Source organism: Nomascus leucogenys, chromosome 15, assembly GCF_006542625.1.
Source record: "Nomascus leucogenys isolate Asia chromosome 15, Asia_NLE_v1, whole genome shotgun sequence".
Taxonomy (NCBI): domain Eukaryota; kingdom Metazoa; phylum Chordata; class Mammalia; order Primates; family Hylobatidae; genus Nomascus; species Nomascus leucogenys.
In genome coordinates, this window is record NC_044395.1 from 20,528,843 (window position 1) to 20,546,757 (window position 17,915).

The 17,915-nt window shown below is 40.4% G+C and overlaps 1 protein-coding gene across 3 annotated transcripts in view; it reads right to left on the minus strand.

Moving 5' to 3' along the window:
- Positions 1-208: 208 nt before the first annotated feature.
- NNMT (nicotinamide N-methyltransferase) overlaps positions 209-17,915 on the minus strand; it is a 49,909-nt gene continuing 32,202 nt past the window's right edge. The window contains exons 3-5 of one of the 3 annotated variants that reach the window (XM_030829495.1): positions 16,061-16,340; positions 14,610-14,817; positions 209-682 (exon numbers count right to left, since the gene is read on the minus strand). In XM_030829495.1, coding sequence (XP_030685355.1) covers positions 250-682; positions 14,610-14,817; positions 16,061-16,214 — 795 coding nt within the window. In that variant the 5' untranslated portion in view covers positions 16,215-16,340 and the 3' untranslated portion in view covers positions 209-249. Of the gene's footprint in view, positions 683-14,609; positions 14,818-16,060; positions 17,128-17,915 lie in introns of those variants that run through there. The other 2 variants (XM_030829494.1, XM_030829493.1) reach the window with 2 other exon arrangements.

A 17,915-nucleotide genomic window follows, 5' to 3' on the forward strand; every position in this document is an offset into this window, starting at 1 on the left:
GTAAACACAAGCAATGAAGGCTGGAATACTAACTGCTCATCTTTGGGTCCCATAGCACCAACATTTGTGTGCAGCACCAAGTAAGTGGTCAATGGATTGTTTGTAGACTGACCTCTCCAGTCCCATCCTAGATGAACCATCGGGCCCCAACCACTGAGCCTCTACTCAGCACATGACTTGGCAGTTAGAACCAAGGACTGAAGTCAACTGGACAGGTCAAAGGAATTGCTTTAATTAAGGTCACAGGCATCACAGGGGTCCGCTCAGCTTCCTCCCCACCAGGGAGAAAAGTCCTTCGTTGTTGGCCATGGTGGAAGAATAACTTTGCGAGATCACCTCAAACCATTCGATTGTGTAGCCAGCCTCTTTCACAGCAGCCTCTACTGCCTCCCGGCCCAGGGGGAGGCTGGAGAACTTCTGCTCACCAATCATGTAGTAGCTGCTCTTCAGCGCATCCATGATGACCAGGAAGCCCCCTGGCTTCAGTAGGCTGCCGAGGTTCCTGAGCGCCCTGTGGTAGGTGGGGAGGTCTGGGCAGGCAGCATCCAGACACAGTGTGCTGAGCACGCAGTCAGCTGGGGGTAAGGGGATGGACCCCAGCGGCTGGCTCTGAGTCACATCACACTTCAGCACCTGCTTGACTGCCTGCCTCAACTTCTCCTCCTTCTCTGGACCCTTGACTCTGAAAAACACAAACCCACAAACATTGTTTTCCACTCTAGTCTTGGGGAACCCAGATCTCTTGGGTCAAGGCTAAAAATGGCCGTATTGTCCCAGATGTGTATCCTTAGGGCCACCTCTATCGGGAAAGGAGAGAAAGAAGACCTGAGGGTCCATTTTGGCATTTGAATGAGACCATATTACCCTGAGCTATGTTAAATCTCTTTACAAAGTGAATAGTATGTGAAAATGATGATAATACCTAGCAGCCTGCTTCTACCATGGACTTCCCTCCATGAAATTATTCTTCCTTCACTGCTTAGTACAGTACTCACTTATACTATACTGGCTCATTTATTAGTATTTATATGTTATTATTATTATACTTGATCCATCTGCCAAACTGCAAGGTAGTGGCTACTTGACCCATACAGAACAAGTATTAATAATAAGGAGTTTCAAATGCTGAAACATTATCTTTGCAGTAGTTGCTGATCAATAAGAGCGGTGAGGTCATCCATAGACATTTTTAGGAACTATTGATCATTATCCCACAGCTGTGAACAGGGCACTCCTGGAGAGAAGAAAACTACATTTCCCATTCTCAGATTCCAACAAATATTGCAGATAGTATGTTTTCTGACAGAGATCATGTTTTTGGTAGCCTTGCCAGGAACCTTGTCCTTTTCTGCCAAATCAATGGCATGTTTTGGGTTTTTTGTTTTGTTTTGTTTCTAGAGACAGGGTCCTGTTCTGCTGCATAGGATGGAGCGCAGTGGCGCCATCACAGCTCACTGCAGCCTCAAACTCCTGGGCTCAAGGGATCCTCCCACCTCAGCCTCCCAAAGCACTGGGATTACAGGCTTGCACCACCACACCAGGCTAGTTTTTTTATGTTTTGTAGAGACAGGGTCTCCCTATGTTGCCCAGGCTGGTCTCAAACTTCTGGCCTCAAGCGATCCTCCTGCCTCAGCCTCTCAAACTGCTGGAATTACAGGTATGAGTCACCACCACACCTGGCCCAATGGTGATTCTCGAGAGAAAAATCAGTTAATAAAAGAATGAAAGAAAGAAGGCAAGGGCAGGAGATGGGACAGAGTGGCTTGTATCTTATTTGAATTTGTTAGAGGAGGAAGAAAGGGACAAACAAACAAATGATCAAAATTAAATAAACAGAGTGCACAAGAGAAACCAGAGAGCAGGGGCGGACAAAGGAGAAAGAAGTAGCAGAAGATCAGATAAGTGAGAAAAGGGGAAGAAACATTGAGTGTGTTAAGGGCCCAGGCCCCAGAGCACTAAGAGTAGGAGTGACCCCTGGGTATTGCACTCTTGGAAGGAGTACTGTAACCAGCAAAGCATTGTGGAGCAGATCCAGTCTCACACTCAGGAAACAGACACTCCACCATCTGATGCAGACTCCAGGAGACAATGGCCACTTGGGCATCAAGGCTTGACAGACAGAAGAGATGGCCCCACATTCCAGCAAGTGAGGGAGACTTTCACTGGGACCATTTCTAGTCATGAGGAAAAGTCAATGGTTTAAATAAAACTTGATTTGAGAGAGTGGACACTAGTCATGGGCATCTTAAATATTCACTTAAAATCTTAATCCTAGCGAATGTAATCACTTCTTTTCAAACATGCTTTATGCTTGCTATAATTTTCCATTTAAGGAGCTTAGCAATTAGCAGATGAAAAGATGCTCAACATTGTCAGTCATCAGAGAAATGCAAATAAAAACCATGAGATACCACTTCACATAACTATGATGACTATAATAAAAAAGACAGACAATACCAAGTGTTGGCAAGGATTTGCAGAAACTGGAACCTACATACACTGCTGCTGACAATGTAAAATAGTCCAGTTACTTTGGAAAACAGTCTGGCAGTTCCTTAAAAGGTTAAATATAGAGTACCACATGACCCAGGAAATCTGTCTAGGTATATACCCAAGAGAAATGAAAACATATATCCATACAAAAACTTGTAATGAATGTTTATAAATAGCTAAAAGGTGCAAACAATGCAACCGTCAACTTCTGAATAGGTAAATAAAATGTGATATACATATACAATGGAATATTATTTGGCAACAAAAAGAAATGAAATTCTGACACATGCTACAACATGGATGGACCTTGAAGACACAGGCTAAATGAAAAAAGCCAGAACCAAAAGGCCACATATTGTTTGATTCCATTTATATGAAATGTCCAGAAAAGGCAAAGCTACAGAGACTGAAAGCAGACCAGTGGTTGCCAGGAGCTGAGGGATTTGGAGAGAAATGGGAGTGGCTGCTAATGGGTACAGGATTTCTTTTGAGAATTATGAAAATGTTGTAAAATTGATTGTGATGAAGGTTGCACAACTCCGAAAGTATACTAAAAACTACGGAATTTCACAATTTAAATGGGTGCATTAATTGTATGGTATGTGAGTTATATCTCAATAAGCTGTTATATTAAAAGAGAGAGAGAGAGAGATAAGCTTAGCAAGGTGTTGATTTGGGGGAATTCCTACCAACCACTAAACTGGTATCTACATAGAAAACAAAAATTATCCTTGGTTGGGTCTACCTGCTCCTTTATCAAGGCTAGAAATGGTAGCAGGGTGACCACTTTGTCCTGATTTGTCTCAGACTTTTCTAGTGTTAGCACTGAAAAATCCCATATTCTAAGTCCCCCTTGCAGTCCTGGACAAAGCAGACAGTCATTCTAAGGTGGGAAACTAGTTACAAAGCTACCACCCAGCCTTGATACAACACGGAAGATTTCATAGAACACTTTAAGAATAACAACAACAAAAAAAACACTGTAGAAGTGGGTAAGAAACATGTATTTGAATAGACAAACTAATCTACAACAGAAAAACTTAAGTAACCTATCTGCACATAGGAATAATAATGAAGGGTATACCAAAAGGTAGAGTAGTGACAACATAGTGTTTTGGGGGATGTGTTTCGGGATGATCCTGTATAACGGGAACATTGTGGAAATGTGTGTTTGATTACAACCGAAGCAGAACGAACCTCCGTGCCCTATTGCATATTAAGCTGTTTGAAACACGTGAGTTACCACAGAACTAGAACTTGCCAGTCAGATGATGATGCAAATTGTTCCCAAACTGTGAGCCACACTGTGAAGTCTCCAAATCTCACAGAGAATGTGCCAATTTGAGAGGGAAATTTGCCAGAAACACCCAGTGTCATAGATCCCTGCTTGTGCTTGGACATGCAGCAAACATTGGGGAAGTCAGTTGCCAAGGTAGCTGTGTAAAGCCTGCATACACCTCGGGGCAACGCAGGGAAATGGACTCACCAGAGACCCAGCCAATTATCACTTTGCCTCACGTTTAGCTCATCAGGTAGGTAATAAACACACACCGGGAAAGTGCTATGCTGTTTTGCAGAAAGCTAACAGCGGTGTGGCCATTTCTTTAGTTCTAAAGATCTACCCTTTCAAATGAATCAATATGCAAAAAAAAAAAAAAAAAAAAGGCAGCCCTGTCCTCTGTAAATATGCATCTATAAAAGCCTGAGGGGTATGGGGAGGGAGGGAGGGAGGCAAGAAAGGATGAAGAGGAGGGCCCCCGGAAGAACCGTTTCTGAGAATGTCTTCCCACATTCCAGGAGAACTATCCTGAGATTTAGAGGTGGTTCTTCCTGCCCTGTTTCGGCAAGGGCAAGGCCGGCAGTGCATCAGAATCCCCCTGACAAGCTGTTTGTCATTGTCCTCACATCCCCAAAGCCCCATCCTCAGAAGTTCCTGCAGGCTCTCCTGAGAGAGAACCATCAAAACAGGTCAAGGAAATCAAGGCTAAGTAAGCTTGGAGGTCACTGTGAGAATTGTATGGGCAAGGAATAATCATTAGGGCACCTTTGATACAGACCACACCCCACACCCGAATCAGGTGAATGATATTCTAGGAGGAAAAGTCTGAAAAGCAAAATGTGAGTATTCATGTATTTTCCAAATATGTTTTGAACCTCTATTATGTTACAGGAAATAGGCTGGGCACTGGTGACACAAGGATGAACAAATGAGAAACAGATTCTAACCTCATGGAGACTGTAGACGGGTGGGTGGCGGGAGAAAGCATTAACCCAGTGATCACTAACAGAAGTGGAAATTAAAACTGACATGCAAGGAAGGAAAGGAGCGTGGCACTAATGGGGAGATGTTGGGAGCTCCCCTTGACCTAGAGACTCAGGAAAAGCTCCTCCAAAAAGGAGTTGGGCAAGCAGAGATATAGAGGATCAATATGTAGGAGTTAACCAGACTGAAGCAAGCAGGGAGGGCGGGAGGAAATTCCAGTAAGAGGAAACCGCAAGTGCAAAGGCCACGTGGTGTCAGGAAACACAGGAGGAGAGAGCCAACGTGGCTGGATTGTGGGGAAACAGGTTGGCAGGAGCCAGACTAGGCAGGGCTTTGTGGACCATGACAGGAATTTTGCTTTTCATTCCAAAAGCTCTGGAGAGTCACTAGGGAGCACTAAGGAGAGAGTGACATGATCAGATTTACACTTTGAGAGGGTCACTTGGGCTGCAGAGCAGAGAAGAATTGAGTGGAGGGGCAAGAGTGGCAGTGGGAGGCCAGTCAGGAGGGAGACAGGGGTAGCTGGGATCAGGTGATGGTAAACACGGGAAGAAATGGGTTACAGAGTAAGTCATGAAGTAAAATGGACAGAGCTTGATGTTAAGTTAGATATGGAAAATGACAGAGAGGGAAAGGACAAGATTGACTTCCAGGTTCTGGCTTGTCCAATTTATTATATGATGGTGCCATTCAAGGAGCTAAGAATACCAGAAATAAGCAGATCTGGAGCAGATCGTAGCTCTGTTTTGGACACACCGAGTTTTAAGTGCTCTAAGACCTGTGAGTAGAAATGTTTACAATTGAGGAAATAGCTAGTTGAAGGTTTCTTAACCTGCCCTGTGAGTTTTCCTGGGGATGTAAGGTGGCAAGAGCACCTATTTAAGAGAGAGGCATCCTTGTAAAAGGCGGGAATGTTTCCTAGGTATCACTGAAATAATCATCATTATCATCAAGATCCTGGTTTTGAAAAAGTATATCAATATCCTTTTGCAAGCCATGAAAGTCCAGAGATGCTTTGGAATAGAGGTGGTTCACTAGTTTGTGGAACACATTTGGCACAACTGTGTCTAGTTTTGGACAACATACAAACATCTTTTTAAATAGAATTGGAGGTCTTTGCACAGAGAGCATTTACCTCAGAGAACTGCCACCTCGACAGGGGCCTAAGCTTTCTTCTGTCAGGTATGCTGAGGTTAAGAGGAGCAGGCTACCTGACTTCAAACTGTACTACAAGGCTACAGTAACCAAAACAGCATGGTACTGGTACCACAACAGAAATATAGAGCAATGGAACAGAACAGAGCCCTCAGAAATAATACCACACATCTACAACCATCTGATCTTTGACAAACCTGACAAAAACAAGAAATAGGGAAAGGATTCCCTATTTAATAAATGGTGCTGGGAAAACTGGCTAGCCATATGTAGAAAGCTGAAACTGGATCCCTTCCTTACACGTTATGCAAAAATTAATTCAAGATGGATTAAAGACTTAAATGTTAGATCTAAAACCATAAAAACCCTAGAAGAAAACCTAGGCAATACCATTCAGGACATAGGCATGGGCAAGGACTTCATGTCTAAAACACCAAAAGCAATGGCAACAAAAGCCAAAATTGACAGATGGGATCTAATTAAACTCAAGAGCTTCTGCACAGCAAAAGAAACTACCATCAGAGTGAACAGGCAACCTAGAGAATGGGAGAAAATTTTTGCAACCTACTCATCTGACAAAGGGCTAATATCCAGAATCTACAATGAACTTAAACAAATTTACAAGAAAAAAACAAACAACCCCATCAAAAAGTGGGCAAAGGATATGAACGGACACTTCTCAAAAGAAGACATTTATGCAGCCAAAAAACACATGAAAAAATGCTCATCATCACTGGCCATCAGAGAAATGCAAATCAAAACCACAGTGAGATACCATCTCACACCAGTTAGAATGGAGATCATTAAAAAGTCAGGAAACAACAGGTGCTGGAGAGGATGTGGAGAAATAGGGACACTTTTACACCGTTGGTGGGACTGTAAACTAGTTCAACCATTGTGGAAGTCAGTGTGGCCATTCCTCAGGGATCTAGAACTAGAAATACCATTTGACCCAGCCATGCCATTACTGGGTATATACCCAAAGGATTATAAATCATGCTGCTATAAAGACACATGCACACACATGTTTATTGTGGCACTATTCACAATAGCAAAGACTTGGAACCAACCCAAATGTCCAACAATGATAGACTGGATTAAGAAAGCATGGCACATATACACCATGGAATAGTATGCAGCCATAAAAAAGGATGAGTTCATGTCCTTTGTAGGGACATGGATGAAGCTGGAAACCATCACCGCATGTTCTCACTCATAGGTGGGAATTGAACAATAAGAACACTTGGACATAGGGTGGGGAACATCACACACCGGGGCCTGTTGTGGGGTGGGGGGAGGGGGGAGGGACAGCATTAGGAGATATACCTGACATAAATAACGAGTTAATGGGTGCAGCACACCAACATGGCACATGTATATATATGTAACAAACCTGCACATTGTGCACATGTACTCTAGAACTTAAAGAATAATAAAAAAAAAAAAAAGAGGAGGAGCCACTCTCTACAGAGGCAACCAGGAGGTGCTTCAGGCTCCACCTGCTGTCCAGAGGGCCAAGGAAAACAGCTTGGACAGCACGCCTGCAACTGATTCCCACCCACCTGTGTGTGTGCCTTGGCATACCTGGAGGGAAGCCCTGCTCCAGACACCAGTGCTTCTTCTATTGTAATGTGCATACACCCTTAGCAGATCTTACAGTGAAGGTTCTGATTCTGTAGGTAGCTAGTGGGGCCTGAGAGCCTGCGTTTCTAAAAGCTCCCACATGTTGTCAAAACTGCTAGTCCAGGGACCACAAACCTAAGCTATGCATTCCAAGTTCCAGGAACCATAGGTTAAGTAATGCAGCTTCTACAATTTCTTAAGGAAAGAGCTCATTTTCCTCTGTTCATGGTATAAGCTTGAGTAGTTGTATCTTAGTGTTTGACTTTCTTACGACTTTTTTGGATAGTTGTAAAAATGAGGGTTATTTATTTTTATTATTTATTATTATTTTTGAGACAGAGTGTCACTCTGCCAGCCAGTCTGGAATGTGACCACAGCTCACTGTAGCCTCGATCTCCCAAGCTCAAGTGATCCTCTCTCCTCAGCCTCCCCAGCAGCTGGGAATACAGGTGTGCACCACCATGGCCAGCTAATTTAAAATGAGTGGTATTTAAATGCAGAGGTAGAAGAACAGGAGATAGTACATATGTCTTTGGCAGCCTTTAGCACAAGAAAAAGCTTCAGATAAAGAAGAAATCGTCTTGAAGGAAATAGGTTGTAGGTTGATAAAGCTACTTGAAGATGCAGGAAAGACATGAGTTGCATAGGATCATTATCATTCTCAAAATAATTAAAGCCACAGGATCTAGCACAAGGATAAGGGTAAGAATGCAGAAATTTACTGCCAAAAATGCAATTTCCAACAGAGTGATTCGGAGGGGACAGTGTCTCAAGAGCCAGTTGTTCCAAGCTGACATTTCAGGTGTGAGATAAGTAATGCTTTTACTATCCTGCTAGATTGTAAAGGCTTATTTTTGAATGAGATGGAAAGGCTCGTGGTGGATACAGAAAGTGAGAACAAAATTTCAAAAGCCTTCTTGACAGATGATTTGGACTTTGGAAAGCTGTGTTGTCTAACAGTGACTGAAGATTTATTTATTTATTTATTTATTTATTTATTTATTTATTTATTTATTACAAAGTTTCCCTGAGATTCTACAAATCCTGGGAATTTCCTTACTTACTAAATGACTTTAGATATTGTCCAAATTGTCATAGCTGCAATTGTTTCTAGTTAATATCAATTTCATTCTGTGGAATCACATAGTCAACAGAAAAAAAAAGACCTACGAAATTATTTTTATATTGAAGAATACAGCCCCACTTTGAAGGCTATAGCCAATATAAAATTCTAAGTCAGGGGTATACAGGTTAAAATGCATATGAAAATGTGCTCTCACCAGCCTGGGCAACAGAGCAAAACTCTCATCTCTACAAAAAATTAGCCAGCTATGGCAGTGTGGACCTGTAGTCCCAGCTACTCAGGAGGCTCAGGTGGGAAATCACCTGAGCCCAGGAGGTCAAGGCTACAGTGAGATCTCACCACTGCACTCCAGTGTGGGTGACAGAGCAAGAACCTGTCTCAAAAAAAATAGAATAGCCTCTCTCAACTTCTTACTACATCTCAGAAAAAAATGGGGCAATATTTAAACAATTTTATGATTTTGTTCATGTGTAAGAGTGACAAAATATATTCTCATATATGCATGGACTTAGAAAACATGTCACTGTATGTTCTTCTTGAAACTAATATTTGAAGATCTATTCAGTTGACAGATGAATCAAAATTAAAGACTCAATTATCTAGAAAAATTGTATAAAATGAGCACCACATACGTCCAAATAATTCTAAATTTGATTACAAACCAAAAGCAAATGTCCAAACTGATCTTGAAAGAAAATATAAAAATAATACTTTAAATTACATTATTTGAGCTTTAAAATCTCAGATTTCAATAATAAATACTGGGAAGAGAGATGCCAGGGGACTTTGGTTATCAAAAATTGTTAAATTCCTCAAGTTAGCAGGGAGGGAAACAATTACTAACTTTTTACCCGACTTGATAAGTTAACAGAATTTTTCTCCAGCAGAACTGCATTATAAGTAATACTAAAATAAGTTCTTCAGGTGAAGGAAAATGATGCCAAATAGAAGAACAGATCTTAGGAAAGGAATGAAAAACACTAGAGAAGAAAGATATGTGGGTAAATATAAAAGATCTTAAATATATGCATAATATAGCCTTAGTTAGTTTGGGCTCCTGTAACAGAATACCATAGACTGTGTGGCTTATAAACAACAGAAATTTATTTCCTACAATTCTAAAGGCTGCAAGTCTGAGATTAGGATGCCAGCCTGGTCAGGGTCTGATGAGGACTCTTCTGGGCCACAGACAGCTGACTTCTCATTGTATCTTTATATGGCAGAAGGAGAGCTAGAGAGCTCTCTGGGGTTCCTTTTATAAGGGCACTAATCCCATTCATGAAGTCTCCACCTCCATGACCTAATGATCTCTCAAAGCCCCAACCTCTTAATACTATCATAAGGGGGTTAGGATTTCAACACAGAAATTAGGAGGGAGGGATACAAACATTCAGTCCAAAATTCCTATGTTTAATATATATTGTTATATACATTGTTTAAAACTGTATACTGACTTACGTGACTATACTTAACACTATTCAACTAACACTTAAACATAGTAAAGATGGTAAATTTTATTTTAAAAATCAAAATTAAAAATAAGACAATAAAAATAAATAAAAGCACTACTAACTAAAGCAAAACTAATAACAATATATGTATTATAGTGTTATACATAGAAATAAAATATATGACAAGAATATAAGGGCCAGGAAAGTCAGTTAAGGAAATTACACTTTCGGAATATCTTACATCCTTCATGAGACAATAGATATGTCAAGGATGCCTATTGCAATTTCTAGAAAAACCACACGAACTCACACAAGACACAGAAAAGGTTAATAGAGGAGATAAAAAAGAAATACTAAAAATATGTACACTTATACTAAATGGAATACTAAAAATTACTGCATTCACCAAGGGAAAACAGGAAGAAAGACACAGGTGAACAACAATCAGATGGGACAGATAGAAATCATATACCAAGATGGTAGATTTAAATTCAACCCTGTAATATTAGTAGTTACATTAAATGTAAATGGACTAAACAATCCAGTTAGAGGCAGAAATTGTCAGTCTGGATTAAAAAGAGAAAACATAATCTGAAAACAGAAGGGTAGAAAAAGATGTAGATATATCATGTATATTAGTTATATATAACTGCAGGATAAATTATCCCCCAAATTTAGCAGCTAAAAATGACAAACATTTATTTCACTGTTTTTTTCTGCTTCAACTTGGGGAAATTTGGTTCTAAGCTCACTCCCCAGGACAAGAGAGTGAGATAGAGAGAGAATACCCAACAAAAAGCTGTCATTTTTTAAAAATTGATTTTATTTTTTACAGCCACATTAGGTTCACTGCAAAATCAAGCAGAAAGCCTACATTGGCATACCATTATCACCCAAAGTCTGTAATTTACATTAAGATTCACTCTTGGTATTGTGCATTCCATGGATTTGGACAAATATATAACAACATGTGTCCACCATTGTAGTATCGTACAGAGTAGTCTCACTGCCCTAAAAAATCCTCTGTACTCCACCTATTTATCCCTCCCTCCCCTGACCCCTACCAACCACTGATCTTCTTTACTTCTTCCCTAGTTTTGCATTTTCCACAATGTCATATAGTGGAAATCATACATGTAGCCTTTTAAGATTGGCTTCTTGCAATTAGTAATTATATTTACATTTCCTTCACGTCTTTTCATGGCTTGATAACTCATTTCTTTTTAGCACTGGATATTATTCCATTGTCTAAATGTACCACAGTTTATTCATTCACTTACTGAAAGACGCCTTGGTTGTTTTCAATTTTTGGCAATTATGAATATAGCTACTATAAACATCTGTGTGCAGCTTTTTGTGTGGACATAAGTTTTTGACTTTTTGGGTTACATACCAAGGAGTGCAACTGCTAGATTGAATGGTTTTGCAAGGAATAGTCAAACTGTCTTCTAAAGTGGCTACACCATTTTTAATTCCCACAAACAATAAATGGGAGTTCCTGTTTCTCCACAGCCTCATCAGCACTTGGTATTGTCAGTCTTCCGGATTCTGGCCTAGATCTAATAGGTGTGTAGTGGTGCTGTAGTCCTTTTTAATTTAATATCACAATTGCTATTCCATAACTATGCTGCATTCTACGAAACTTGTCAGTACTGAATCACTCAATCCAGTGGATATTCTAGGGAAGGGGATTACACAAAGGTGAAAATACTGACACAAGGATTATTGGGGGCCATCTTAGAGGCTGCCAACCACACCATGCAAAACAGCAAGCACAGGAAGGGTGACGTTGCTATATTAACATCAGAAAAAGTAGACTTCAAGACAAATACATTACTTGAAATAAAGGGAGATATTTCACAATGGTAAAATGGTCAGTTCATCAAGAAGACATAACAATCCTAAAAATGTATATAAAAGAGCTAAAAACAAGTGTCAAAATTCATAAAGCAAATATTGACAGAACTATAAGGAGCAAAGGATAAATCAACAATCATAGTTTGAGACATTAACACCCCACTCTCAGTAATTGACAGAGAAAGTAAACAAAACGTCAGGAAGGATGTAGAGAATTTGAATGATACTATCCACCTGCCTGACTTAATTGATATTTATAGAAACTATACCTACAACTGAACAATATACACTCTTTCCAATGTAGAAAGTACATAGAACGTTTACTGAGATAGACCATATGCAGAGCCACAAAATAAATCTCTGAGTACAACAAAATTTAATTTGAAAGCAATAACAATAAGATAACTAGAAAAATCCCAATACTTTGGAAATTAAGCAATATAATTCTAATAATTCATGGTCAAAAAAGAAATTACAAAGGAAATGAGACAATATGCTGAGTTTGAAAATAATAAAAATACCACATACAAGAATCATGGGATGCAGTTAAAACAGTGCTAAAAGAAATTTGCAGCATTAAATGCCTACATTAGAAGAAAGAGATATGTGAAATAAATGATAAAAGTTTCCAACTTAAGAAGCTAAAAGAAGAATTAAAAACAAGAAATTTTAGAAAGCTAGAAAAAATAAACTAGAAAAGAAAATTAAAATCACTAGAAGAAAGAAAATGATCAAACATAAGAGCAGAAAGCAATGAAATAGAAAATGGACAGACAATAGAGAAAAATCAACAAAGCCAAAAGTTGGTTCTTGGAAAAGATTAATAAAATGGTCAATCTGTAGCAAGGTTGATCAAGACAAAAGAAAGAAAACAAGACAAATTACCAATATCAAGAATGAAAGGGGAGAGATCACTACAGATCTTACAGACATAACAAGGCATTAAAAGGATATTGTAAAAAAAAAAAAAAAAAAGCCAATAAAGTTGACAACCAAGATGAAAAGGACAAACTTCTTGAAAAATACCACTTACCAAAACAGACAAAAGAACAAACAGAAAATCCAAGTAACCATTAAAGAAATACTATTTTTAATAAAGTCTCCTCTTGCACAAAACTTTCAGATTTACCTGGCTTTGCTGGTGAATGCTATCAATCATTTAAGAAGAAAATTATACTAATAATACTCAAACTCATTCAGAAAATAGAAGAGGGAAGTCACTTCCAACTCATTTTATGACTCCAGCATCATGCTGATATCAAAATTTGTGAAGCACACTAGAAGAAAATTATAGCTCAATATCCATCATAAATATAGATGCAAAAATCTTTAACAGAAAATTAGAAAACCACATCCAGCAGTACATAAAAAGAATAATACTTCATGACCAAGTAGTTTATGCCACTTTGGTGTAACATTCAAAATCATCCAGTGTAATTCACATTTTCAGAATACAGGAGGAAAATCCTATGACCATCTTAATAAATGCAAACAAATTTTGACAAAATTCAACATTTGATTAAAATTTCAAAAAAGCTAGGAATGCAGAACTTAGTCTGATAAATAATATCTATGAAAAACCAACAGTTAATATACTTAATGATAAATCATTGAACATTTTTTCTCCTAGAATATGGAATAAGGCACAGAGGTCTGCTGTCATCATTTCTATTCAATATTGTATTGAAAGTTTTTGCCAATATAATAAGGGCAGAAAAATAAATAAAAAGTGTAAAGTTGGAATAGAAGAACAAAACCTATTTTTATCTGCAGATACTATAATGGCATACATTCATCTTTTTATGCAGTTTGCAAAGAAGTCTGTGGGGTCTCAACAATACACATAGCAGCAGAGAAATGTTGCTCCAGGAGTGAATGGTCAGTTGGGGAATAGACTGGATATTGTCAGACAATCAGCAAAAGATGGAGGTGCATAAGGACATGAGAAAGACAGTGAATTGCAGACGTGGCTACCTCTGGCTAATAGGCTATTGCCAATTTCTTGCGTTGGAAGAAATTAAAATTTATATGAACAAATGAGATTCATTTGCATAAATTTACTTGTACATGTGGTAGTGTAAGATCTTGACCATTAGTTGTGAGTATATGAAGTCTACTTTCATGGATGGTGATTAATAAATTCTTTTCAAGTAATTCCTTTATCTTGCTTACCTCAGTTTAAAAACCTAGTCAGATTTTGGTTGTATCTGGTGATGTCAGCTTTAGCCACACTCACAGCCAAGTTCTATAGGCTTGGATGGCTACAACAGCATGACAGTGAGGCGAGGGACAAGCCCTGACATCCAAAAGCTGCTGGTGAGAAGCTGGGTTAGCCTTTTACTTGCAGCTGTCCTAAACCTAGGTCCCAAGGTACTTGACTGCACACTGCTCTTGTCCCCACAGGCCTGGAAAGTTTGGGGGTTTACTCCTCTTTGCTCAGTATCCATTTCTTCAACCCTCTCCCTGTGTCTTCCATTATACTGGTGCACACACGCACGTGCACATACAATACACAAATTTACAAACACGCACACACATGGGTCTATCTCATCTCTCTTGCTCTCGCTCTCGTTATCACTCATTCTCCATTTGGATTTCTCTTTGGTCCCTATCTGTCTGTTGCTTTTGCCTACCATCACTCAGGTACCTTCAAAAGCCAAGAAGTAGATACCAGTTTCTCTACCTGTTCCCTTCAAGATCGCACACATAGGTCACCACTGGGGACCAGTCAAAGGCCTCTGGCTCTTTCCTCAGCCACTTCTCCAGCTCCTGCAGGTTCTGGTCTGAGTAGTCAGTGACGATGATCTCCTTAAAGGATTCACAAGCAGAGAGGAGCTGATAGATAGTGGGGCCAGAGCCGATGTCAATCAGCAGGTCTCCCTTCACACCGTCTGGGTTAGTGGGAGGAACAAAGAGGAGAGGTCAGGCATCTCATGGCAGTGGGCAGAGTCAAATTTACATTGTCTTCCCTGGGACTGTGCTGGCGATCCTCAAAGACAGACCACTACTTTTCACAACTTTTCCCTCAAAATGTTTTTTTAAAACATCTTTTCTGAGCCAGGCACAGTGGCTCATACCTGTAGTCCCAATACTCTGGAAGGCCAAGGCAAGAGGATCACTCAAGGCCTGGAGGATGAGACCAGCCTGGACAACATAGTGAGACCTCATCTCTACAAAAAAATTTTACAATTAGCTGGGCATGGTGGCGTGTGCCTGAAGACCTAGTTATTGGAGAGGCTGAGGCAGAAGTATCCAATGAGTCCAGGAGTTCGAGACTATAATGAGCTGTGATCACATCCCTGCACTCCATCCAGCCTGGGCAACAGAGTGAGACCTATATCTCCAAAAAAAAAAAAAAAAAAAAAAATCCCATATTTTCCCCAAACCCCTGTAATTTACATCATAGTGACAAAGAAAATATAAATATCAAAAAGACTAAAAATGTCTCACTTGAATTTTAAATAAAGCACATCAGTTTGAAAAACTTCAAACATTAATAAAATTTAAAGTCAAAAAGAAAAAAAAACTTTCCATTTTTTATTCCCCAATCCAGGGTGGAGGCATGTTGCCAGGAATTTTAAGGTCTAGGAGAAGGTAAAAAAGATCTACATCTGGTGTACAGACTGAACACCAGATCCAGAAAGTCTGTTACGTGGAGAATGTAAAAACTATTAAGCAATACTTTCAAGGAAAGTTAATTTAAAAAAATTTGAGTATATAATGTCGTTCTCCAAAAAGCACCCAGTTCTTCATATATTGGGAGGTCTTTATCTCATGCATATTCACAGCATTCCCTTGAGTTAGGATCAGAATAGGTACTGTTTTAGAATTTCCACTTAAGTGGCCCTTTGAGGCTAAAAGTCTCCCTCAAGTTGCCTAGCAAATCAAGGTAGACTCAGGACAGCACTCCGGTCCTCTGGTTTCCTTTTGCTTGATCAAGTGAGACAGTGGATACAAAAGCACTCTGTAAACTGTGGAATCGCTATACCAATATTCATTTTTATCCTAGTTAAATAAATAGGTGATGCCAAAAGAGCTGTGAAGCAACAACGATAGACACAAAACCCAGTTGTGCCCTGAGACTCCATCTATATGACTCATATTAGTGGGGTGACATGCAGACAACAGACTTACCTAGGCAGAATATCTTGAAAAGATTTTCCAGAAGGTGCTTAAGAATCTGGCTTTCTGCAGAGTGCCTAGACCCAAACTTGTAATATTTTTCTAGGTAATCCCGAGGGTTAAAATGGCTTAAATAAGTGTCCTTGGAGGTGAAGCCTGATTCCATTGTGTCTCACTTCTGTGCCACTGGAGCGCTGCCCTCCTTCTCTCTCCTCCAGAAGCCAGGGAGTGACCCTGCAGAAGTTGTCTTCCTGAGTCTCAGGCTATCAGCATTCCTTCCATCAGTTCAGCCCTTCTTTTAGAACAGATGTTTGGTTAAACACTAACAGAGAAATAGACCACAAATGTTCTGGCTGTTCTAGGAAGTGATGAAATTCCTGCAGAAGGGAGCCTAGGCGAACGGGGGTGGAGGGTATGGTAGAGGGAGGGCCATGAGCTGTATGCAATGCTTGCCCAAGGGGTGAAGGCCAGCCGCCAGGGATTGTAGACCAGAGGGAGCACTTGAGCTCGTCAGGAAAATTATTTAATGCATAGGACCCCTAAGTTCAGAGAGACAGGACATCTCCTAACAAGCATCATCATTCTTCTTGTTCTTGCCATGATTCCCCCAGGAAAAGGGGTGACAAAGAATGGTTTAAATTTAAACATGTAAAAGAAAGGAAAAAAAAAGAGGGGAAAGATGAGGATAGCAAATGTATTCAGGGCTAAGGAATGTTGGCTGAAGAAGGAGTCTCAGATGAAGTCTGGTAAGAGTAATTTTAAAAGCCTGGATCAGGCTTTCTGTAAAGTCTAGTCCAGCGAAACATCCTGAGACCCTCTCCTCATGCCCAGACCCCCTCTCCATCCTTGCCCTAGGCAACTGCAGCTTCACTGACCACTGCCATGACCCAGTGTCTGGCAAGCACCTCCTCCCTAAGCCTCCCCACTCGTTTTGGTCAATCCAAATCCTGATAGTTCTTTCAAAGTTAACTTTACTTCCTTTAAGAATTATTTAAGGCTGGGTGCGGAGGCTCACACCTGTAATCCCAGCACTTTGGGAGGCCGAGGCGGGCAGATCACGAGATCAGGAGATCGAGACCATCCTGGCTAACACGGTGAAGCCCCGTCTCTACTAAAAAAAAAAAAAAAAACAAAAAATTAGCCGGGCGTGGTGGTAGGCACCTGCAGTCCCAGCTACTTGGGAGGCTGAGGCAGGAGAATGGCGTGAACCCGGGAGGCGGAGCTTGCAGTGAGCCGAGATGGCGCCACTGCACTCCAGCCTGGGCGACAGAGCGAGACTCTGTCTCAAAAAAAAAAAAAAAAGAATTCTTTAAATCCCCTTTTCTGAACTCACTTTGAGACAGAGTAGGGATGGGGCTTGGCTTCAGCTCACTCCCCGCTAAAGCATTCTTTCATGCCTTCCCACTGATCACAAAACCCACACCACTACCTCACTGACGACATGTCCATTAGTCATCCTCTTACTTAATTCCAGGAACTGGCCTTAGGAGATAAACAATGTTGCGGGGTGTCCCACCTCGGGAAGGAATGCTGAATAATTGATTTACGGCCTTGTTGCCACTGGCCAGACCACCAGTTGGCCCATTCCTCAAGATAACCATTGCAACCAGGTAATGCTGACCTGCATACCCTACTTCTCATGTGCTTTGCCCAGCAGCACATCCTGCCTCTGACGTCAATTCCTGTGCTTTGCCTAATAAAAAAACCCCTACTGCTTCTTTTCAAGGAGTCAGCAAGCCAGAGAATTCGCTCTCTCTTTTGTTGTTGCCCTTATGCCAGGGCATAAGTTCCAGTAAAGCATGTTTGGGAAGACTATTGGCCTTGTGTCAATTTCTATACAGTGAGAGCCAAAAAACCCATGGTCAGT